The sequence below is a fragment of the Halichondria panicea genome, chromosome 12, assembly GCF_963675165.1.
Source record: "Halichondria panicea chromosome 12, odHalPani1.1, whole genome shotgun sequence".
Classification (NCBI taxonomy): domain Eukaryota; kingdom Metazoa; phylum Porifera; class Demospongiae; order Suberitida; family Halichondriidae; genus Halichondria; species Halichondria panicea.
Window position 1 is genome coordinate 1,600,343 of NC_087388.1, and position 26,078 is coordinate 1,626,420.

The 26,078-nt window shown below is 39.2% G+C and overlaps 1 protein-coding gene and 1 long non-coding RNA gene across 4 annotated transcripts; one reads left to right on the top strand and one right to left on the bottom strand.

Moving 5' to 3' along the window:
* The first annotated feature begins 1,881 nt into the window (after nucleotides 1-1,881).
* Nucleotides 1,882-24,502, top strand: LOC135344766 (uncharacterized). Of its 3 annotated transcripts, XM_064542042.1 has the most exons (8): nucleotides 1,882-2,202; nucleotides 10,160-15,196; nucleotides 15,646-15,930; nucleotides 16,084-16,296; nucleotides 23,187-23,270; nucleotides 23,450-23,566; nucleotides 23,619-23,888; nucleotides 23,939-24,502. In XM_064542042.1, the coding sequence occupies exons 2-8, from the start codon at nucleotides 10,168-10,170 to the stop codon at nucleotides 24,226-24,228; spliced, it is 6,288 nt and encodes a 2,095-aa protein (XP_064398112.1). In that variant the 5' UTR covers nucleotides 1,882-2,202; nucleotides 10,160-10,167; the 3' UTR covers nucleotides 24,229-24,502. The 3 variants fall into 3 exon arrangements, 1 of the variants encoding a protein (XP_064398112.1); XR_010397528.1 differs by lacking the exons at nucleotides 23,187-23,270; nucleotides 23,450-23,566; nucleotides 23,619-23,888; nucleotides 23,939-24,502 and adding exons at nucleotides 9,536-9,573; nucleotides 19,660-21,925; nucleotides 21,996-22,136 and having other exon boundaries at nucleotides 1,886-2,202; XR_010397527.1 differs by lacking the exons at nucleotides 23,187-23,270; nucleotides 23,450-23,566; nucleotides 23,619-23,888; nucleotides 23,939-24,502 and adding exons at nucleotides 19,660-21,925; nucleotides 21,996-22,136 and having other exon boundaries at nucleotides 1,886-2,202.
* Nucleotides 4,150-6,773, bottom strand: LOC135344808 (uncharacterized). Its single transcript, XR_010397546.1, has 3 exons — nucleotides 6,629-6,773; nucleotides 4,505-4,590; nucleotides 4,150-4,447 (listed from the first exon to the last, which is right to left on the bottom strand). It is a non-coding gene; the product is annotated as an uncharacterized LOC135344808 (long non-coding RNA).
* Nucleotides 24,503-26,078: the final 1,576 nt, after the last annotated feature.

The window sequence follows — 26,078 nt, forward strand, 5'->3', positions numbered from 1 at the left end:
TGGAGATATTTGTGGATATGCCTAAAGACGCTGATAGTAATGAACTGATTTTACTAGCAAGAAGTGACATCGAAAGTCAAGTCGAACTTCCAACACTCTGCAACTAGTTATTCCGAAGGTATTCGAAGCAAAAGTTGAGTTCTGTGCTGCTATATTGCTTACTGTTTACCTTCTTGATCCGAGCAATCTCAATGATGAACCTTTTGAATGCTCAAATTGCACCTAAGTATTCTCTATGTGATATTGAAGAAGCACTTAATTGGAGAATGCACTAAGCGAGTCATGGATAAAAAAGGACAATGTTTCTCCACTCCAATCAAAGATTGGATCAGCCAAACAAGATGGACTATGTATTACTGGAGTAAGTTTTACACACATCCCCCATATTTAATTTATTCGATTTATGGTACTTATATATTATAGAGATTTGTTTTTTCCAATGGATATCTTTTTGGTTCATTCTGCTTTGCAAGAAGTAAATGGTGCTCAATGGAAACTGAGTCTTCGTCCGATCCCCTGGAACAAATTAGATGACATTGAGAATGATGACTCATCATTCTCTGGTGACATTGCTAAGTAATTCGACTGTGGATATCTCAAGGGCCCACCTGGATAGTGTTGGTAGATGCTCTCAGTCAATCTGCATATGGGATAGTCACAGAATTCTAGTCAAATCTCACGAGAGCATGCACAGTAAGTACCTCACAATCATTAGCTGTATTATAATGCCTATATAATAGTTATGTACTGTTTATTCAATCGTGTATTATAGATGTGCCTCTATACAAAGGAAAATCCTTGAAAACGATTCATCTCTTCGTCCTGGCCAAAAGTTTCTCCAATCATTTGCTGCCATCATTGGCTCTCGATGGCAGTGTCTTAATTGCTTCTCCCCTCTCCCTCACTTCTGAAGACATTGTGAGCATCAAGAGAGAGACAAGAGGAGCAGAGACAACCAGAAAAGCACTCGTCATGCTGCAGAAGTGGGCAACCAGGGAAACGGCAACTTATGGTCAGTTGAGAGAGAGACTCCGTACACTCTCAGTGTTTCATATCTGAGAATTTAGTATCATGTATCAATGAACAAGTAAATGTGTAGCTACGTTCGATTGCACCTGTATTCTTATAAATACGTCACCGTGTTTGTATCACTGAACTTCAGAACTCAACTTTGTCACCAACTTAATTACATATTAAGATTACTCACATTGTTATTTTCATATTTGCATTGGCATACCAAAATTAAATACATACAGCATTAAGTTATTAGTCAATGTTTCCCCTAGAGTTTTTGTACTTAGTTATAATAATTATAGCTATAACATAATTCTGTTTGTCGCAACCATTTGCCACTGGAGGAGTCGAACCACACCGAACACCTGTAGAGTACCCTCCCTAAGTGTGTGCTTGCGCTGAGGTGTAGCTCGAACAGGTTCGACACTGTGTGTACTAACAGTTAACTGCAGTCCTGTTTCCTGAGGAAAACAAACTTCCTGTTTGGCTTTGAAGAAGCCTTGAACTGGTAAAATCAAGCAGACCGCAAGACTGCACCAGTTCCTTGTATACATGTATTATACAGTGTGTCATGTGTTATATATCCATGGTTTATCAAGCAATACTCAATGCTGTACATCTATGACATTATTCATTTGCATGTAGATCTCCTGAGTCCTGACCAATGGTATTCATTTCATTTTGCAACCCATAATTATGGAGGTATGTGTAAGGCATCAAAATTCATCAGCTAAAAGTGCATATAGATGCACAAATGCACAAACAAACCATGAATAACCTCTGCACACACTAACAGGTGGCTATGCATGTGACTACTCATCAGCAAAAACTTGACCGAGCCATTTGACATAATTATTGATCTAACAAGCTATCTACCTTACCAGCACCAATTTGGGACGTATATTAAAGGAAAATCTTTATGTATAATTATTCTCACACACTAGCTAGGCATAAAAAGATAATGATAGATATACTGAAACACTAGCTGAATTGTCCAGATCAGGATCCCATATAGATCTAGTTCCTGTTACATTTCCTTTTACAACTTCCTGTTAGATATTCTAGGTTTTAGTTATTATTTTGCACAAGCCCTCCCTAGTAAAGAAGCAACCAAGCAGAGCAGAGTGAGACTGCAAGACTGCACCAGTTTGGCACCATAGGACCTACTACTAGAGTTTCTATTGCAAGGTAAAACCCTCATTGTATAGCTTACAACAGTTTGACAATTGTTCCTCTGAAGTATAGCCATAAAGCCCAGCCCTCTCACCTTTGGCCAGATATATGAGCTCCTGGCAAATTTCTTATACCTATTTTGTATTATGCAATATACTTTATTGTGCGACATAGCACCACTAGTTTATGCAGTATATACTATAGCGTCCGACATAGCTCGGAGACTGATTTTCCTTGTACGTACACGTAGACTGTGCACATTGTCATGTGTTTGTTTGGTATCAAGTTGACTACCGTAGCGCGAAATTTTTGAGGCACTTATATTTCGTGGAATGGCCTCTAAAAGCATTTCGTTGCACAATGTTTGTGGAATGACTGTTTACCTGGAAGCCACGCTTTAATCTTTGCACGTTATAGCAGATAATTCTAATTAAAAACTGAACTGATTTCGTGGACTTAATTTTTGTGTAGGATTGCTAACCCACGAAATCAGCGAAAATTAAGCCTCTTGAAAATTTCGCGCTATACGGTAATTAAACCCGGTCGTGTTTTTCAAGTAGAATATCATTCATGTCTGACGTGAGTACTTACACAACAAGAGTATTCACCCTGTGCATTGAGCTTCATCACACAGCAGCAAAACGAATACGATAACTTGTTACTCTAATGATCTTAACATTATATGGATGATCGTGAATCTACTGTATATTTGATCAGAGGCCGCTCTTGTCAGGGGCGTAGCCAGGGGGGGTGCTAGTGGTGCTCGAGCACCCCCAACCAGCCTGAGTCAAGTATACAAATCACAGAGAAATGTATCTGATTATCCAGCTGAGCATCCCTTCTCTTCCAGATCTTGCAGTTAGGCTGTTAGCTAGCTAGTATAGCAAGGAAATGATTCAGTCCCTAAACTGTGAGCTATTCTGGCTTAAGGTTGCGGTAAACAGTTTGCTCATGAATATTCATAATTTTCTTATAATGATTTTTGTGAAACTATAAATGCCATGATAAAAATTTGAAGCACACACATGATAAACATATTGGTGTATCATCCTGTATGACAAGTATCAGTCTTCAAAACATTTTCCAGTGGAAGCTCTGAGCAATCATCAAGTTACTAGAAACAACACAAAACTAGTAGTCATTTTAAACTTCCAAAAACACTTCTAGCTCTGTGTTCTTGCTCTTATATGATGCTTCTTACCATTCTGGAGGGCGGGTCGAAGCGTTTTTTTCTTTCCAGGCCAACAAACTCTCACAAAATAATAATAATTATGTAGACAAACTCCACTTAAAATGGCGGCCAGAGCCAAGGAAAACAGCCTCTTGTGAGCTTTCAGTAGCCTTTTTCGAAATATCTCTTCGACCCGCCCTGCATATAGTGAAGCTACAGTAGACTGTACATAAGCTTTACATTAAAAAAGTCTATTCGAGCCATGAAATAACTACTGCGTTTCAGCTGGACTTCCAGCTCATTCTAGCTGGAAAAGATCACTAGATCTAGCTCATAAATAATTAATGAGCAAACGGTTGACCATAACCTTAAATCTATATATCTTTTGTAATCGCGGCCAGCTTCTCTAAAGGCTCAGCCACGCCCAACTTGGCAGATAAGTTAATTATGACGTCATTAATAAGGGCTGTGGCTTCCGGTCAATCAAATTTCAGCGCTTTGCACCCTCTTTCATCTATGATAGCACCCCTATCTGGCTCTACGCCCCTGAAGTGTGTCAGAGGAGGTTGGACAGTATCACGTGCACCTTATAAGCAATGTATTGTTGGAATGCAATTGAACTTTGACCTCAACTAAGCGCACTGCATTGATGCATGGATACTAGCCTCGATCCAAGGCTGATTAACATTTTTAATGCGGCTTGGAATTGAGGCTACATGGATACAAGAGAGATGGCCATATCTGCATGTGGCTGTTTCTTGTAGATCTTTCCATCATTCTTAGTTATAGAGTGAGCAGATAATCAGATAATAATTATTGAGTACACCATGCATGTGAGTTAACATTATGAGAGTTCGTGAAGGTCTAGCAGGAGGAGGTGGTAGCTCCACAGTCACAGGGTGTTTGTAAAACTGCTTGTTTAAGTGTTATCTTGCTTCGGGGGACGGCTACATTGGTCTCTTTTGCAGCAATGCTGAAATCCGTAAGATCACCTTCAATCAATCAACCTCTTTGTCGATGCACAATTATACAGCAATAAATAGGCCCGTGTCCAAGACATGACGGTCACTTTTCGCCATCCATAAATGCCTACAAAAGAGTGCATGTATCACAACCAGATTCATACATGTTCATAGGCATATTTACCTCCTTTAACGTCAGTATAAAGGAACATCCATCGCGTCCTCGGGAGTACCCTCTGCCTTTGTCAGCTCTTCCATACTAGGCTGAACCTAAAGAGTAGCATAGACACTTTCTATTTACAATGTTCTTTTATTAATGTTCTACACCCTGAAATACAGTCACACTGTGGCTAGTACAGACATGCAGTTTAGCTTCAACGCAGTTTCCTGGCTTCGTTAATATGGGGTTGAATGGGGTTGGCGATGGATATCAGTGTAGTTTGACCTCCTCTCTTTGACCAATAGCTAAAAACAGCTACAAACTACACAGTTTCTTAGCTATGAAATGTACCATCAAAACAAGGTAAAAGTAAGAGGTCATACGACAATCTAGATTGTTGCACGTGATACTGTCCAACCTCCTCTGCACTTGTGTATAAAGGCGGCACTCAAATAGTAGCCTCCCTACATGCAGCAGTGCAATAGAAGCCGGTCTCAAATAGTAGCCTCAGTGAATTTTAAGGCTATGTCTCTGCACGTGGCAGGCATATAGGCATATTGATACTGGTATCTACGGTTAGCAGGTAGCAGCTTAATGTTAGTGCTTTGACTCATGGCAGAGTTTGAATTTGTAGGTAAAACGAACTTTTGATGGCAAACTTGAATTAGCTCAGGCTAATAAATGCTTTTTTTAAACAATGGCCTCTCTCAGATTGTAGCCTCCTCTGCCAACAAAATAAAACATTCAGTATAGCCGGGGCCTCTGCATATAGTAATACAGTATATATATAAAGCAAAAAAGATTGATTTTTCTGTCACCTTCAAATTAACATTGCCTACAAGTTTCAACCAGTAGCCTATTATTTTTCAACCAGTCTTACTAGCATTTAAAGCAGTTCATGAAAGTGTCTAGCTCATTTTGTGTCCACACACACACATGCACACACCAATCACTCTACCCTGCGCACACACACGGTGTATAACAAGCTATTAAACCACAAATGTGTGACAGGCACTGACAACTACCACCTATAGATCTAGACTCAGCTGTGTGGTTTAGTGGTGTGAGTCGTGAGTATACTTAATGTTGATTGTGATATCAACCTAGCACTGGTGGCATGTGCACGATCGGTATTCATTTCAATGAGAAATTCGTTGGATTGCAGTCCATAGAAAGTGAATATAATACGAACAAATTGACACTAACAATACTGCAATTTGGATGAGCCTGGCTCTATAGATTTATATTCAAACATTCAGGCAAAATGTAATTGGTGTGTGCATCCAATGAAATGACAGTTGATTTCTGATAATAGATTAGCCTCGAATCCAGGCCGATTAAAACACGGCCTGGTATCTATTACATGTGTAATCGCATGTTGTCCTATTATTCACTGGAATTCGTACAGTGATTAATCGCGATCAGTAATTGCACGTCGTTAATGACGACGTGCAATTACTGCCTTGACGACCGCGCGTTCGAATAACGGCCGCGGCTAATTTTTACTGAAACTGCAGCTAAAAATGTCCTTGAAACTGCATCACAAGCGATTAACAATCAATAGTATGGCTACTCGTGCAATAAGGGATTAATAGCACTCATAACAAGCACTGGCAAGGTTAATAGCACTCGGCTACGCCTCGTGCAATTAGTATCCTTGCCCTTGCTTGTTACTTGTGCTATATTGCACTCTTAGCCATACTATAATTATCATAGGTGTGGTCCATGCACGCCCACGTACTATCTACTACATCTACTACTGTATTAGCCTCGGTCCCAGGCCGATTTTTTTTTAATAGAACGAAGTTGAAAAATACTAGTAGGCGACCTAGCGTTCAATTGGAGACGGATCGGCCTGGGGTCGAGGCTACTACTGTATGTGCTTTTAAGGTTACGATGCAGTGTTTGCTCATGAATTATTCATGAGTTTTTATTTTTTATTTTTGTGAGAAAGAAAGACACTGTTTCTATTATTTTATGTGTCTATACTGTTGCACTGCTCATAAGTAACTATTACAGCGCTTGCTAGCTATCAGTACGCTAACTAGACGGCACAACTTTACCGCAAAGATCTTGTGGTCATAGCAGATTTTAGTCGTCAAATATTAGAGAAAGAAAGGCTCTAACAAGAAGTAAACAGTGACCTACCAGCAGTTTATGATATTCCTGAGGGCGACTTGAAGAGTTCTTGCTCCTATCTATCTACAAACTGAATAAAAATACCATAGTTTACTAGCTAGTTGACTATTTTTCACTAACTTTCTACTTCTACACGAGCTAACTCGATGACTGTTTATTGTTTTCAAGAAATTGTTTCAAGCCGCCCTACCCCTTTCCTTGTTTAAATAGATAATTGCCTTACTGGCAAAAGAGCATGCAATATCTAGCATATAAAATGACGACTAGTGTACACAGTCAAAACAGCTTGATTTACTACTGATAATCACTGCGTGGGCGAACACTGCATCGTAACCTTAATTAAGTTTATAGCCTAGCTAACTAGCTGTGGCACTCTATGGTGTTGTTGAGAAGGCTTGCACACTAGTCTGAAACCAGAAGAGGCTCTCATCTACCTCTATGATGGTTGTTGGATGATCGTGATGTTTTGAACTTGGTTTCTGTACAAATGAGAGCTTCTTCTGGCTTCAGACTAGTGTGCAAGCCTTCTCGACAACACCATAGAGGGCCACAGCTAGCCAGCAAGTCTTCTCGACAACGCAATAGAGAGCATAAGCCACAGCTTCACAGGAGACAAGTATTAATATGGAAAGAAACTAGTAAACAAACTAGTTTACGGTATAATTTACAAAGGTTTACTAAAGTGTAACGAGTTACCCAGGTTCTGGGTAACTCAGTTCGCGCATGTGCACTATCACCCATGCAATAGAGACCAGGCCATATTTTAATCGGCCTGGTCTCGAGGCTAATAATAGATTGACAGTTGAATCGATTGCACGTGGGCGATGATGCAATAGTTTTCAGATAATCGCTCTTATTGGACCAGCTTTGATGCGAAGTGGATGGTTAGCTAGCTATATCTCACATAATAGGTTGATTAGGACTATAATTTATTTTATATGGAGAAGGGGATATGAAACTGGATCGCTTGACGCTTCTTGAGATGGTCCTTGATTCCCAATATTTAGAACCAGAGATAAAATGAAAGCCATGTCTTTGCCCTGTATAATTGATGGTCTCCTAATTGGTATTAGAAAGGAAGGCAATGATCACGTTGGAACTTTTCAGTTTGTAGTTCATTCGTGAACCCATTTCTTTATTGTACACTTTCTCAGCACTGTTTATTGGATGCTCTCGTGCTCTTGAGAGAGAGCCTTGATCGAGTGCGTCGGTGATTCTAGATAACGTATATTACTAGAATATTTTGCTTGTGAAAAACCTTTGCAAACGAGCCACATCAGCATGCAAGTATCGCAGGTGCTGAGTAAGTATATATACCTCGTAAAGTAAAGTACAAGTGAATATTTATTGAATATTTGCATGCATGTTATGCATGCAAATAAATCTTGCAGCTACTAAATTATAAATAGCTAGTGTCAATGTTCTAGTGGTGTAGAGCATCAGCTACTAAATAGAATTGCAAAAAAATATTGCTAGGCAAGAGTCTGAAGAGACTTGCAATGGCCTTCAAGCAATAGCCATAACTCGAGATTGCCTGCCTCAAATTTTTCTTTTATAATATAACCAACTGTATCACCCACTCACTTACACATAACAAGATGGTATCGCATGATTCTCTGTACTGGCTTGATGAGGTCAGTGGCAGTGGATGCCCGAGCTTCTTCTGACATGAGAGGAGAATCTCAGAGGGACACTTTATTTTGCAAATCCATATAAGAAAATGTTACTATAGAAGTTTTTACTTGCACTTCATTGATTAGTGCATGAGCAGCGGTAACAGTCTACACAGACAGACACACGCACACATACAACTGTACAACTCGCTTGCGTATGCACACTGACACCGAGGCATAATAGTGGCTTCAACGCATTCAAGAGAACATGGTACAATGATATTTTGGATCCTTATACCAAAAGCAGAAATATATCAGTGAAACCATTATAGAATCAATTCACCTGATAATAATTATGTGCCAGTGATCCTGAGTCCTGAGTCGGATGAAGCTTCTCACAGACCTGCTTTGGTTATCCCAAACGTCTCTGGTTTATATCCATGCATCCAATCATCCCATGAATCACTTCATGCAATTTTCCTCCATCTTGATTGATATAGATTGCACTAATCTCACGTGATCTAGTTTTAGAGGGATAGTTATCGATTATCTTATTCAAGAAAATTGATTGTCAAAGATTGCTCACGCATAATCAACAATCATCAGAATCGATTATAATTTCATATTGCCAGTTACATTCTGCCAGAAGTTTGTCGCGAACGGCGTTCCATAATTATATGCAAGCACGTTGCAACTCCACATTTGGAGTTTCCTCATACAGTGCATCCACGCAGTCTAGACTCTAGAGAGTATAGAATACCATAAATGTGTGATTAAATGTAAATACCTTATGATTGGAACATTTCTATGAAATCTGCTCATACCATTGTGTAGGTGATTATATAAGCTACAAAATATCCAAAAACATTTCCATGACAACTAGGTGATGTGTTTGTGGTGATTAATAAAACAGTAAACAATTGTTACAGGGTAATCGGAGGGAGAGAAAAGGCCAATGGTTTCTGGCTAAGGTTGTCACAACATTATATAGTTTGGCTATATTTTATGAGGTTTGATGTTGTTTAAATATCTACACATCCTCATCATTTCGTACCGTTTCGGTTAGGGAGGATCTTATGGTTGAGGTCCAAAAATTACACAGAGTAAACCAACTTTGATATTTGTTCTGGAGATAATTAATGTTACACACATTTTTTTTACGATCACCCCCGTTTTAGAAATAATGTTGTAGCTTAATTTCATTCACCATACATGTACAATGGTATCAGCACAATTTCTTAGAAATGTTCAATCTTGAGATACATTTAAGTACAACTATTCACGTATTGTGGTATTATACTAGACTGGATGCACTGTACTAAATCCTCCTCAGGAGAACCGGTAAGCTGTTAATGATTGATTTTGTTGTTCGATCTTGCGTAATATCAGACAGCCATTTTTAGCTCCTGATATTTAGTAGTTGTTATCACTTATTTTTTTGCATACATATAGACTTATTTACATACCTTAATATCGTATAGCGGGTAATTTTCGGGGGACAAAATATTCGTGGTTCAGCAAAATTGATACATTTCGTGGGTAATATTTTCATGGTTGGAGCTTGCACTGTAGGTAAAGGTAAGCAAGGTAGCTTCATTCGTGGGTAAAATATTCGTGGTCAGACCTCCAACCACGAAAACCACGAATATTTTGCTCCACGAAAATTACACGCTATACGGTAGGATGGTGCAAAACACTGCTTGTTTTTTTAAAATCAGAGTAGTGTCTGAACATCCATTGTGTCTGATTATTGATGCCTTATATACTCATTTTTAATGTCATGCATGCAATTTAGCTGGCAAATGTTAATGCCTGATTGTAGTTCGGCCATATGAAATCAGTATCTCATAACAATCATAATTAAAACATACAATTTTGTAGAATAACAATTTTCAATCCTGTAAATTAATTTTCATCAATGCCGTAGTCGCGGAAATGGCTGATGACAGCCAGTCATGTGATACTCCCCTACACACTGCTGCAAGATGTGGGGATGTAGATGAGGTTAGAGAGCTGTTGAAAACAAAGCAATATGAAGTGGACGCCAGAAACTCACACAACCAAACATCTCTTCATCTTGCATGTGCTAATGGTCATCTCGATACGGTTTGGACACTAGCCAATGACTTTGGTGCTGACATAGGAGCTATTGATAATAGTGGTAACACACCATTGCTCTTTGCTGCTAAGAACAAACATGTACAAATAATTATCATGTTGCTTCTATTATCAATGTGTGGTAGACGCCTCTACAACGGAATGAAACAGTTATGTTCCTTTAGCTGTAGTCAGATTGATTCACATCATGTTAAAATCTTTGAGGATGTCCTCTTTGAGTATTATAATAATTCTGAAGCAGTGGAGAAAACTATGCAACTAATATCCAAATTCTTTGTCGATTATGTTGAATTCAACGATTATAAAGATGATGGCTTTATAACATTGTTTGTAGCAGCATCACTTGGTCTTAAAGACTTGATCGATCGGTTAATTACAGAAAAGACAGCAGATCTAAATATTAAGGGCTTCCGTGGCTTGTCTGTTCTCCACTGTGCCTGTTTTGGAGGACATGTACTGCTCGTGGAGAGTCTTATTTCAGAATATAGTATGGACCCTTCTGTGAAAGATAAATTTGGGTGCTCAATTTTACATTATGCAACAGTGGGACCTCCCCGTAGTGGCCACATAGAACTAATAGACAAATTAGTGATGAAATATGGTCTCAATCCCACAGATAAAACTAACAAAGGAAACACACCTCTACATATTGCAATCATGTTCAGAAATGTTGAAACAGTGAGACACCTGATAAGTAAGCACAGTGCTGATATCGATTGCACTAATAATCAGAATAATACACCATTGATGCTAGCTGTGGTAAATGGTCATGTCAATGTTTCCGATGCGTTAGTCAAAGAATTTAAGAACAGTTGTCATGTCCGAGGTTACAAAAGTCGAAATCTAGTTCACTTTGCATGCGAAGGTGGCCAAGTAGAACTGATAGACAAGCTGGTAATGGAATATGACCTCAAACCTACAGTTAGAGATGATGATGGAAACACACCTCTACATATTGCAGCCGCCGGAGGACATATTGAAGCAGTGAGACACCTGATCAGTAAGCACAGTGCTGATATTGATTGCACTAATAATCAGAACAATACACCATTGATGCTAGCTGTGGGAAATCGTCATGTCAACGTTTTCGATGCGTTAGTCAAAGAATTTAAGAACAGTTGTCATGTCCGAGGTTACAAAAGTCGAAATCTAGTTCACTATGCATGCGATGGTGGCCAAGTAGAACTGATGGACAAGCTGGTAATGGAATATGGCCTCGAACCCACAGTTAGTGATGATGATGGAAACACACCTCTACATATTGCAGCTTTGAAAGGACATGTTGAAACAGTGAGACACCTGATCAGTAAGCACAGTGCTGATATTGATTGCACTAATAATCAGAACAATACACCATTGATGCTAGCTGTGGGAAATCGTCATGTCAACGTTTTCGATGCGTTAGTCAAAGAATTTAAGAACAATTGTCATGTCCGAGGTTACAAAAGTCGAAATCTAATTCACTATGCATGCGAAGGTGGCCAAGTAGAACTGATGGACAAGCTGGTGATGGAATATGGCCTCGAACCCACAGTTAGTGATGACGATGGAAACACACCTCTACATATTGCAGCTTCGAAAGGACATGTTGAAACAGTGAGACACCTGATCAGCAAGCACAGTGCTGATATCGATTGCACTAATAATCAGAACAGTACTTCATTGATGTTAGCTGTGGGAAATCGTCATGTCAACGTTTTCGATGCGTTAGTCAAAGAATTTAAGAACAATTGTCATGTCCGAGGTTACAAAAGTCAAAATCTAGTTCACTATGCATGCATAGGTGGCCAAGTAGAACTGATAGACAAGCTGGTGATGGAACATGGCCTCGAACCCACAGTTAGTGATGATGATGGAAACACACCTCTACATATTGCAGCTTCGAAAGGACATGTTGAAACAGTGAGACACCTGATCTGCAAGCACAGTGCTGATATCGATTGCACTAATAATCAGAACAGTATTCCATTGATGTTAGCTGTGGGAAATCGTCATGTCAACGTTTTCGATGCGTTAGTCAAAGAATTTAAGAACAATTGTCATGTCCGAGGTTACAAAAGTCAAAATCTAGTTCACTATGCATGCATAGGTGGCCAAGTAGAACTGATAGACAAGCTGGTGATGGAACATGGCCTCGAACCCACAGTTAGTGATGATGATGGAAACACACCTCTACATATTGCAGCTTCGAAAGGACATGTTGAAACAGTGAGATACCTGATAAGCAAGCACAGTGCTGATATCAATTGCACTAATAATAAGAACAGCACATCATTGATGCTAGCTGTGGCAAATGGCCATGTTAATGTTTTCGATGCGTTGGTCAAAGAATTTAAGAACAATTGTCATGTCCGAGGTTACAACAGTCGAAATCTAGTTCACTATGCATGCGAAGGTGGCCAAGTAGAACTGATAGACAAGCTGGTGATGGAATACGGCCTTGAACCCACAGTTAGTGATGATAATGGAAACACACCTCTACATATTGTAGCTATGTTTGGACATGTTGAAACAGTGAGACACCTGATCAGCAAACACAGTGCTGATATCGATTGCACTAATAATCAGAACAGTACTCCATTGTGTTTAGCTGCGGCATATGGTCATGAGATTGTGATACATGCTCTGATAGAGTTTAATTGCAGTCCATACATCAGAGGCTACAATGGTCAAACTCTGCTTCATTATGCTTGCCAAAATGGTCATATAAAACTATTAAATAAACTGGTAACTGAACATAAGGTGGATCCATCAATTAGAGACAACGATGGGAACACACCTCTGCATCTTTTGTGTCGTACCTTGCATACGGGAGAAGAGAAATTGAGAATAATCCTTTGCGAGCACCGGTACTGGACAGTATTTCAAGTTAATAATAATGGCAACACACCTCTTCACACAGCAACTCGATATGGGCAAGCTCATTGTGCACGCTTACTATTGCAGAAATATAATGCTCCCCTATTTGTGCAAAATAAAGATGGTAGGACGGCCCTTGATTTAGCTAAAGCTCAGGGAAGTCGACATATTGTTAGTATTTTCTTAAGCCATAATTTTGAAATTCAGTCAACCTACAAGCAACTAGATAAACAGGAATTTGCTGGTGAAAAAAACCTCACCAGAATATTTGTTGTAGGTCATCCAGGTGCAGGGAAATCCACGCTTGTTGAGACTATTAAGAAAGAAGGTTTATTCAGCTTCTTCAGCACATCAACTGTAACACCCCACACCCCAGGTAATATTCCAAGTACTTATGACAGTAATGCTTATGGAAGAATGATACTCTATGATTTTGCTGGTGATTCCGAGTACTACTCCTCACATGCTGCAATAATGGAGTCAATCAACACATCGAAAGGAAGTAATATCTATCTGATAGTTTGTGATTTGAGTGAAGGTGAAGAAGCTGCTGCCACTAAATACAGCTACTGGCTTTCATTTCTATCATACAATATTAAGCAATTCTCAAACACAGTTATTTTATTAGTCGGAAGCCATGCTGATGTCATTAAAAAATCGTCGGTTGAACCAGCATTATCTGTGCTTGACAGAATATCAAAAAAGTTCTGTAGCAACTACAATATCGATAATTTACACATAGAACCAAGTGTTGCTCTTGATTGTCGTAATCAAGGAGCTGCAGTCGATAACATAAAGAAACTTGCTACGAAATTCTTTGATTTAGTATCCCCCGTCAGACTTTCTCCGGAGTCAAGCACTCTCTTGGGATTGTTGAAGAAAGACTTTGAACATGTTACAGCTTGCAAAGTAAGCCTCCTTATCTCTCATATTGAAGAGACTGGAATTCCGCTGCCACTAAATTCTTCATCACTCTACACTCTCATAAGAGAGTTACATGATTTGGGTCTGCTAATGATAATAGAGAGAGAAGGGGACTCCATTGAGAACCACATAATTATTCTTAAGATATCTACATTCACATCGGATGTACACAATAAACTGTTTTCAAAGTCTGCTCGAGCGGATCTCACAGAGCATATCGATCAACTTAAGTTCAGCGTAGGCATTATTCCAGAATCAATACTGGAGAGAGTACTGCCAGAGTACATCACAAAAAAAAGTCTACTTAAGCTGCAGTACTGTCAAGAAATCGAGAATTTGTACGTGCAAGATGACCACGCTCTTTCTCAACTCCCTTTAGAACCAGTACCAACAGATAGTGCCACTAAAGAGAAATTTCATTTATTTTTCCCTGCTCTATGTGATCTCAAGCTCGAGGACATTCAATGGCCTAAACCTGAAGGTGATAAGATTACTTTGGGATGGTATGCTAAATGTGATGGTGACAGATTTGATTTCTTCCCAACACGATTTCTTCACGTGCTTATCGTTCACCTCTCTCACAACCCTGCACTAAAACAAAACCTGCCAACAAGACACAGACTCTCCATTACAGCTTCCGATTCTTTGATTGCTGAGGTACATGCTGCCAATCCTCACTGTCGTGTCTGGTCAACTGGTTTGCATTGGCTTATGAAGAATGGAGTAGAAGTATTTGTCGATATGCCTAAAGACGCTGATAGTAAAGATCTGATTGTACTAGCAAGAAGTGACATAGAAAGTCGATTCGAATGTTCCAAAACTCTGAAACTAGTTATTCAAAAAGTAGTCAAAGCAAAAATGGAGTTTTGTGCTGGTATACTGCCTACTGTTTACCTTCTTGATCCGAGCAACCTCAAGGATGAACCTTTTACAAATGCTAGAAGTGCATCTAAATACTCTCTAAGAGATATTGATGAAGCACTAGCAGAAGGGACTGAGCGAGTCATGGATAAAGAAGGACAATGTTTCCCCACTCCAACCAAAGAGGAATCATCATACTGGAGTAAGTATTAAAGTCAAGTAATTCTTGGCTCTCTATATTAGTTTGCCATTTCTATAATTATTATAGCTCTATACCAGTTTGAACATGCCAGTTACTACAGCGCAAATATTTTGAGGCACTTTAAAAGCATAATGTTCTTGGGTTGACTGCTTACTGGAAGCCACGCCTTTAATCTTTGCACATTATAGCAGATCATTCTAAAGAATAATTTTTGTAGAATTAATTTTCGTGTAGGATTGCTAACGCACGAAAACAGCAAAAATTAAGCCCCTCGAAAAGTTTGCACTATATACGGTGTGCACTTGTAACTATAATTAGATCTATAGCCAAATAAAACTAGCATAATGAATACTGCGTATGCAAGACTTTCACTTCTTATTTGTGTCACGATGGCATATTGCATGTGGAGCTAATAATATTTATATCTGTGGTTATTATATTTCATGCAGGGTCGCCATTTATAATCAGTTTAATGCAACCCCAAGATGTTTGCTGTAAACCTGGAGAGGAAGTAAAATTTACTGTATCGACATCATCATCTGCTACTACGTGTGTTTATCAATGGTATTTTGAAAACCAAGCACTAACACTTCAAAATCCTGACTATAAAGGGCAAACATCTAAATGTCTCCTAGTATTAAAATTCCTACCCAAACATAAAGGTGTTTATTGGTGTATTAGTGAAGATGGATCAGGCACGCAGATCACTTCACGTCATGCAACACTCACTGCAGGTATAATTATACGTGTCTGCTTAATGTCTATATATATACATCTTTAGAAGTTACTTCTGCATAATGACTGTGTGCATGTGAAAAGAAGTTGATGTCAAATTATTTATACCATGCCAGTATTTAACAAGGTATTATAATATTATACACATGCAGATGGAGAGATTATTGAAAAACAAGAATTGCAGTACATAGGGAAAATCATTGAAAATTCTGGTATTAACTTTGGTAAATATGGCCTTCAGACAGAGCACTTACTCAATGGTGAAAGTGATGTCACTTATGAAGAGATGGAGCTTCTAATGAATGTAAATCCAAGTACACAATTACAAGTGTTGTCAATAAACTTAAAGCAGGAAATCACATCAAGTAAGCAAATAGATCTAGTTTACATGTACCACAGCAGTGTAAAAATTAGGCTAGGCTGCCACAAGTACCGTATATAGTGGGTATATTTCGAGGGTATAAATGTTCGTGGTTTTTGCGGATTAGGCATGAACCACGAACATTTATAACCACGAATTTAATATTGCACGCATTATGCTGCAAAAAGGCGCTATTCCACGGAAATTAAATCCTCGAAAACCTTTTTAAAGGCATTTTTACCGCAAACATTTTTACACCCTCGAAATATACCCGCTATACGGTATTAGTTATTACATGGCTATAATTATGAGTAAAGGGCCTTGACCACAATCGACTACCGGGCCAATAAACTGCTTGTGGCATGAATTGCCATGTTATTACCTAATTTGTTGCCTTGAAAAACCATTTGCTGCTTATAGAAAACCAGCCATAGAAACCACTAGATATGAAATAAATTTTTTTGGGGTACATGTATAGTTAACCCGAGGCGCCACGGGTTATAGTGATATAGTAGTCTGTCTGTCTGTCGTCTGTGTATTCTGAGTCTACTCACCTGGATGCGATAGCACTGTGTTTATGCCATGGATAGCCTCAACACAACAAGGTAGTAGTTTGATGTTAAAAGCGAGCAGAAGCTAAAAATCTTGAACTTACACGGCGGCAGCTAGCTAGCTAACTACATGCACACGGCCTTTATTCGAGGCACCCTACAGCTTAAGTGATCCCGTACAGAGGAGGTACGACAGGCGCGGTGCAGCTCAGGCAATTAGCCTTTGATTGAGAGCAATAATTATCCGCCCACGTTGTATGTTTTTGCTGAGAATAATCAAAGGCTAATTACTTGAGCTGCACCGCGCCTGTCGGACCTCCTCTGGATCCCGTACCAGGAACAATGGAAAAGGGTCGCTAAAATAGAAAGCTAGAAATGTGACTGGCTTAATTGCTGTCTCTGTAGCAGACTGCTAGGTCCTACTCCATACTTCTCTGAGACTCCAAGCTTCTTATAATTTGCTGTGATCCACAGTGCATATATGTATATGTACCACAAAAACTCAGCATTTGGTTTAGTTTTATTGCTCCTGAGTTGCTAGACAGCTCAGTCATACATCACTACATGCACTGCATTATATCACTCTCTGGTTTCTTAATCATGTCACCAGCCGGCCGAGGGTTTGCTCTTTAGTGATCTAGTTTTGTTCTGTTTTTGGTGGCTGGAATTATTAGTCATCAAAACCATGTATATGCTGCATTGTTGCATAGTAAATTTCCCACAGAAACCACACATGTCTCAACTATAAAAGTAATGATTTGAAGTATTGGATAGAGGGTGGGCTCAGGTCTCAAAAGATCATTTTGCCCCAGTGCAATAATTATGCCTTCCATTATTATGCCTCGGTGCGCATGCACAAGCGAGGTATACGGTAGTGTATTTGTGTGTCTGTGTGTGTGTGTAGTAATTGGTGGACTGGACTACTGGACTGGACTTGACCTGACTATTGCAACACATTCCTTTTCCTCGTAACAATTAAGACCACAATGACATAACACTAATTAATTACTATGAAGAAAATAAACACATAGAGTAAGTAACCGATCTTCGCCAGATACCTATAATCGGCAGCTATTGCTCGAAGCACAAGACGACTTTGCACAAAACTAACTACTACATGGACATACAGATGGGTGTAGTGGCTTGTAATGAATTGTGTGTGTTCACTTTTTCACTGGCTTAGATCTATGGACTATATAGTTCTCTTTCGTAGCTAAATAGGCTTCTCTATGCAAATAGAAGATTGGGCCACGCCCAACTAGGCAGATAAGTTAATTATGATGTCACGAATACAAAGTGTGGCTTCCGGTCAACCAAATGTTGGCGCTGCGCGGCTAAAAATCGGGCGCTTTGCGCCCTCTTTCATGTATGGTAACACTCCCTTCTGGTCCAAGATCTCAATGTAGGTAGCCACGTTGACAATGGAGTGAGGGTAAACATCTTTTATGGAAGAGACAGCATCCTGTACAAATTATTCCTCAAAATCCTAGCTATGCCCCTGAGAAAATTCAACTTTTTAGTAAACTATAAACCACAAACAAGACGGATGAGCACCCCCCCTGCTATCAGATCCGGTCGTAGACACAAAGGATGTTTCTGCACAAGAAAAACCACTTGAGAAGGCTTGCACACTATTCTGAAGCCAGCTGAAGAGGCTCTCATCAGGGCAAATCTAGTAGGTAGCAGAGGGTACTCAAGCACCCTCATGACCTTGGACAAATTAATTATCTTTGTGTCTCACTCATTGGCTGATGGAAGTCACTCAGACTTGGTACTAGCTAGCTGAGTAGCTGTAGACCTATCTAGTACAGTAGTATCTTTTAAAAGCTGTGACAAAAGCAATGCAGACTAGACGGTCACTCGACAAGTAATCGAGTGCAGCACTCTTGCAAAAGTATCTAATGTCATAATTATTGACACCGCACCTACCTGTGGCATAGAGGAGGGAGGAGTGTAAATCAGATGGGCGGTATTTTTTCCTTTATTGGAAAACGTGTTTCTGATCAGAGACTTCTCAAAAATAGCATGTGGGCGGGAAAAAAGATTGGTTTGTGGGGTTTGTTGATGAAATCATGCTGACATCAGCAATAATTGTCATTTGATGCAGGCGGTTGACCAGAAACACGTTTGCAATTAACACAGACTTTATATATATTCTTCTACCATGGTGGAGGAAGTAAATGCACAACGCATAACCAATCACGTGAGACTCATATACCACGGTTACTAGAAGCTAAGGGGGCTGAGGGGGCTTGACTCTCCCCAATTTTAAGCTCAAGAAACTTAATTGAATCATCCTGAACTCTCGATATAATTATAGCTACATACATAATGAAGTGGAACTGAGTGGCCACCATAAAATCTAATGTGCATGCATGCTGACTAGATCTTAGCACTATAACCGCAGTATTTGCATGCACTTTTTTCTGCTGCATAGCCATACCCATGGTTGAGGATGTTAGACAGTTTTTGTCACACTCCATGGAGATAAGGATATATCTGTACCAGCCATTAGTTTGCTCACTCATCGCCTACAACTTGCTGACATACTAAATTGTATGCGGATTAGCATTAGTTTTAATACTCGTGATTATCAACATACCAATATAACAATGCATGCATGTAACTGTCCAGATTGCACTATAGAATCAATCAGAGCATGTTTTCAACAATTTCTCTGGGGAGAACCTCCATATCCCCTTCCAAATTCCTGGCTATATATATACCATGCATGTACCACTGCATGGTTACATAAACCACCTAGCCTGAAAGCACTAGAACCACGAACAATACGTATAATTTATATTATTCTATAGGAATAAAAGAGGAGCAACTCTATGCCAAAGCCATAAAAGAGATGGTCTCCCTTTCCTACACCAAAATCATTGCCCTTGGTCCAGGCCAGGTTGGAAAGTCTACTTTTATTCGCAGATTGTTGGGAATTATGAAAGGAAATGTCCAAACGTCTCTTCTAGAAACACAGCCCCAATCTAGTACAGGTATTTTGGAGTCAAGAGAAGCTTGTATTCAGTATAGCCGAGTAACTGGTGCTATAGCCAACAAAAAGTGGTGTGTTTTACAAGATGAGCTGCACAGTCAACTAAGTGGTTTAATGTCACTAATAAGTAAGCAATCTCAGCAAGATCCTGAGCACGAAATAATGAAACCGTTAATTAAACAGAAAAAGTATATAACCCCATTAGCAAATTATGTTCAAACTGTAGTAAAAAAACCGATGAATGTTGCTGCTGTGCGAATGAAAGAGGAAAAGAAACATGATCAAGCTTTATCCAATCGTTCTGGAATTCGATCAGTGGAATCACTGCCAGTTACACAAGAGCCAAGTGCTGCTAGTGCATTGATGCCTCGAGAATCAGATATTGATATAACAATTAGAGAGTTCAAAGAACTAAGAGAGAAATGCAGACTAAACCCAGATGGGGTAGAATTTGAAATGCTATTTAATGTAGCAGATATTGGTGGCCAACCAGCATTTCTAGAGATGCTACCATCCTTAACTATAGGACCAGCTCTATACCTTGTGTTTATGAAACTCAAACAAGGGCTAGGTTCAAGATACACTGTGCAGTTTAAATGCAAGGACTCAAATGTTAGACTTTGTAAGAATTACTCATACACGTCAGAAGAAGTAATATTTTCAGCACTTTCAAGCATAGCATGCTTTGGACACTCAGATGAACAAGTGGAAATGTATGTTCGGAAACCAGACTCAAGTGATAGAAAGCGGAAAGATTCTCTTGCGTTACTGGTAGGAACTTTTCTTGATGAGATTGAAGATGATCAACTCGAAGATATAACCAGCCAACTCGAGAAACAGCTCAAAAACACAGCATTTTATAAAGAAGGTCTCATCCATCGCAAACATTTCAGTTTATTAGTGAACAATATGAGTGCCGAAGATAGTGAAATAGAAGATCACAGAGAAAAATTGAAGCAATACTCAGAAATACATTTCGGGAATATCAAATCCCAACACAATGGTTAATGCTAAGTATTTGTCTTAAGCTTCTTGCTAGAAATCAAAACAAGTATCATGTTTCCTTTGATGATTGCATCCTGTTGGGGAAGCATTTCGATATGGAGGAAGAGATGGTGAGTGTTGCCTTGCAATTTCTACACAAATACATTGGGCTTGTCATGTATTTTCCTCATCACGAGAATCTCAAGAAAATTGTTATATGTGATCCGCAAGTTCTTTTTTTAACCATCAGTGAACTAATCTTCAACATTTACGATCACAACAAGGATCAAGTTAGCCAAGCACAGTGTGACCACTTTGTTCAAACTGGTTGCTTTTCACCTCAAGATATAATGTTATTAAGTAATAACGATCTGCCTATGAATAAGAAACTTATTTCTATCGATACATTAGTTGATCTATTAGTTTACCTAAACATTGCTGCTAAAGTACCATTGTCTTCTTCTAAAGAGGAGTACTTTTTGCCTGCGGTTCTGCAAACTGCTGAAACAGACATTGTAAAAAGGAAGGGTAAAGAAAAAAACAAGGAATTGCTTCCGGAACCAATCTGTATTCGTTTCAAAACAGGATTTTTACCTTTAGGATTTGTATGTGCTTTAATTGCAAATCTTATTGCTGAAAATAATTTACGTCCACTCATTGATGAAAGCAACAAGTTTTACAAGAATAGGATTCAATTTCGATTCAAAAATAACTTTATTATCTCTATGATTTCTTGGCCTAGGTATTGTGAGTTTCGTGTCTCAAGGCACTCAGGCAATATTGAATTTTGGAGTGAGGATTGTTGCCCTCTTATCAGTAAAATTGTACGCACAGCTGCTAACAAGGTCATTCAATCTATGCAGCATGGCTTGCGTTCAATAAGTAGATCTAGGGATTCTGAAATGTATGAATTAGCTTTCCAGTGCCCAAGACATCCTAATGCAGACTATGGACAGGAATCTCTCGCTAAACTAGTTTATGATAATTCCGACCAAGATATTTCTTTGAATTTGGATCCTAAGGAGGCTATATGCACAAATCCAGAATGTGGAACTGCTATTGATCCACTAACTCCCGAAATGATGGTTTGGTTTGGTAAAGTAAGTGAACCGAAAAACCTTTAAGTTATCAGTGTCATGCAGTAGATGATTTTGATAATTGTTTTTGCAGGTTCCAAGTATCCTGCTGAGAATTGAAAAACAGCCTACTCGAAAAGAAAATGTCATAAGCATAAGTGCAGAGGGAGCACGACCACTAACATATGAATGGTTTTTAAGAAAGAATAAGCTCTGTGATGGTGATGACCAGGGCTGTGATTGTTGTACAACAGAATATCTCGTCATTAAAGATAGTAAACTATTGACTGAAGGTGTATTCAAATGTCAAGTGAAGGACAAATTTGGCAACTGTATTGAATCTGATAATCTTGGTAAGCATTATCGTTGGTTGTGGGAATGAAAATATCTTCTTTTTTTTAACAGATCTCTTCGAAGAGGATCTTAGAAGATGGAATTTGCACGAAGAAGAGATTAGCAAACTAAAAGGTGCATTAAATGTTTTATTTCATACATTGCCCTAGGCCTAAATTGCTGTTTTATATAATAATAGATAACGGATTTAGAAGTCCTAGAGATTTGCAAGGTGTCCAGCTTGGTGAGCTGGAGTCAAAGCTAAAGTTGAACATGGGTGAGAGGGAAAGATTAAAACCGTTCCTTGCTTATGTTCAGAAAAAGAAAGCTGAATCTTCTTCACACTCAGGTATCGGTTCATGATCTACATAGCTGTGTATATAAGGTACATATATACTATATACTATATACGTGTGGCGATCCCCTCATGCATTAACATTCATTGTGCCAGTCACAAATACATGTTTTTGTGCTTTTTTGTATTACTTGCAGGCTATCGTATAATCTTTGGTTAATAAGCGCACATCAACTAATAGGCGCATACTGGTTAGCAAACCAAGAGAGCCTCTGTGTCAATAGAAGGCGCATGGTTCTCTGCACTTCTCTGCCCAACAACTGGCCTCCACACTTTTTTTTTGAACTTAAGTCTCTTTCAGTATAGTTGTGTTACTGCTGATATGACTATAGACCTCTTGCAGACAACGATCAAGGCCAGCTAATGAAGATTTGCTTCATTGAAAATTCATGGGCGTGGTTAATCTCTATAAGCTCATCCGGATAATAGATGCATAGAGGCCTGCTCTTTCCCCTAATAGGCGCATGCACAGATTATTTGGTATGTTTGTGCATATACCATTGTAGAGACTATAGTCCATGTAATGTGAATAATGTTCCACTGTATGTATATATCTATATACTTATTCTGTGGTGAAATTGTAATAATTATAAACAGACCCTGTAGCCTCACAATGTCACAAAAGATCATTGCGAACGTATAATGAAACCTTACCAAAAGTGGATGATGTCGCTTTGCAAGGTATGAGTCAGTCAATAACTATTTTTCCAGATATTGTGCATTAGTTATTCAGAAGGTAGTCAAAGCAAAAGTTGAATTCTGTGCTAGTATAATGCCTTCAGTTTACCTTCTTGATCCGAGCAATCGCAAGAATGAGCCTTTTACGAATGCTAGAAGTGCACCTAAATATGCTCTAATAGATATCGAAGAAGCACTCGGAGAATGCAATAAGCAAGTCATGGATAAAGAAGGACAATGCTTCTCCACTTCAATCGAAGATTGGATCAGCCCAACAAGATGGGCCATATCTTACTGGAGTAAGTTTCACGCACACATACCCACATATTTAATTGTTTAATTATACTGCAGATTTGTTTTTTCCAATGGATGCCGAATTGGTTCGTTCTGCTTTGCAAGAAGTAAAGGATGCTCAATGGAAACTGCTCGGAATGAGTCTTCCAATCCCCTGGAACAAATTAGATGACATTGAATCATCATTCCCAGAGGACATTGCTAAGAAAGAAGAAGTAATTCGACTGTGGATGTCTCAAGAACCCACCTGGATAGTGTTGGTAGACGCTCTCAGTCAATCTGCATATGGATGGTCACAGAATTCTAGTCAAATCTCACAGGAGCACAGTAAGTACCTCACAATCATTATAGCTCTTTATGCGTACATTATAATATAGATGTGCCTCTACAAAAGAAAATCCTTGAAAGCAGTTCATCCGTCCGTCCTGACGAGGACTTTCTCCAATCGTTTGCTGCCATCATTGGCTCTCGATGGCAGTGTCTTGCTTCTCCCCTCTCCCTCACTTCTGAAGACATTGTGAGCATCAAGAGAGAGACAAGAGGAGCAGAGCCGACCAGACAAGCACTTGTCATGTTGCGGAAGTGGGCAGCCAGGGAGACGGCAACTTATGGTCAGTTGAGAGACAGACTTTGTACACTCTCAGTGTTTCATATCGGAGAACGTTAGTATCATGCATCACAGCACAAATAAATGTGTAGCTACGTTAAATTGTTGTTATTATTATAGCTAGCTGTCATAATTATATATGTCACTGTATTTGTGTCACTGAACTTTTAGAACGCGTGCCTTTCCACTTAATTATACTCACCGCACTTTCAATTTTCTACTATCATGCAATACTGTAACACCACGCCATTCAAAAATATTGTCGTTACCTTAACTAATTAATGCTGTCCAATATTTTAGTTTAATGTTTCTCTCAAGAATTTTTAATACTTAGTTCAAAGTTATCACCATTTCTGCACGTTATTTATATTTATATAGACTAGTGTATAGAAAGTATCCTGCATGTTTTTATCGCAACCATTTGCCATTGAAAGGGGGTACCTGAATAATAGTACCATAAAACCTATACATTAAGAACTTGTTGCCCTGTGAGTGGGCAGATCAAATGCTCTGTATATGACATGTTGCATCACTACCATAGCAACCATATATTGCACTGCATTATTATGGCACAATGCACTGGGATTATATGCATTTGCATTGTGTGTAAATGCAGTAGATTCCTGCAAGAGATATGCTTTTGGGACTTATGACCCACCCTCCCACACAATAACTCATTTGGTTCCTTTTCAGTCTGCCCTAATTAAGACCCTCAATTTTTTCAGTATTTGCAAGACAAGACTAGTTGGGCGTGGCTCCATCCTGGACGCGAACGTAGGGTTGGGCATCACTGCAATGTCAGGTTTGTTCCTGCTGCAAAAAATTTGCAACCCAATTAGATTGCAGAGTTCAAGTGTGAAGGCGTGGCTCATTAATGAACGAGTCAGTAACTAGTAATTCTCTTTAGTTAAATCAAAATGCAACAATCCAGGAACACGCCAGGTCAGTTAGAGCTAGTGGTATGCAAAAGTGACTCTTGCAGTAGCATTCTAACTGAGCTTTGCGGTTACCGCCCACTTGGAATTAATCATGTTCATGCTTAGCCACACCCTAAAGCTAAGTGCCGGTGGAACAAACCTGACATTGCAGTGGTGCCCAACCCTACGTTCGCGTCCAGGGTGGGGCCACGCCCAACTAAGACAAGACAGGAAATACATACCACAAGTATTTTAATGGTATGACATCACAAAAACATTGTTTTACATAAATTATATAATGAGAATCATAAGCTCATAACACAGACCACCATTTACTGAACTAGAACTTGTTACTAGGAGACTAGATACCAGTATCACGAGTGTTGCAAGCGTGCGCTTGCCAATGCCTCTCGCCATGTTTTTGCTTTCGCTCAAAAGTATTAGAGTATTATAGAAGAGGTGCAATGTGCTTTGATTGTTTCACAAGAAAGGGGTGTCCACAGATACTGATCGTCTTAAATGACCTGTAGCCAAACAGTGGGAGCAAACTTTGTCAAAGGAATATACCGTAATTGATGTAATTACAGAGCCAGAAAAAATTAATTCCCGTGACTTCTGAGTGGCGCATCTTTAGAACACAAAAAATTGCATTCAGCCCAAGCTGGCGCCTAAATTATGGTGGCGCTTATGTTCTACAGCTAGTATAGAATTTGTAGAGAAAATGGGCGTGGTCTAGCTCAGTTTCATTTGCTAGCTGCATCGTTGAGAGCCGAGTGACTCGTGAACAACATTCAGTGACTGTAGCTATGGGTTAGACAACTGTTTATAGAAGTGAAGGAAGTCAAAGATGCAGGATGATTGTCTTGATGTCTCAAAACAAGCCTTTTTATAAGCGCCAGAAAAAAATAATTCCAGCAACGGTTGGCGCTTTTTTAGGACCTAAAAATTATGCTGATGCTGACATGGCGCTGTAAAATTACATCAATTACGGTA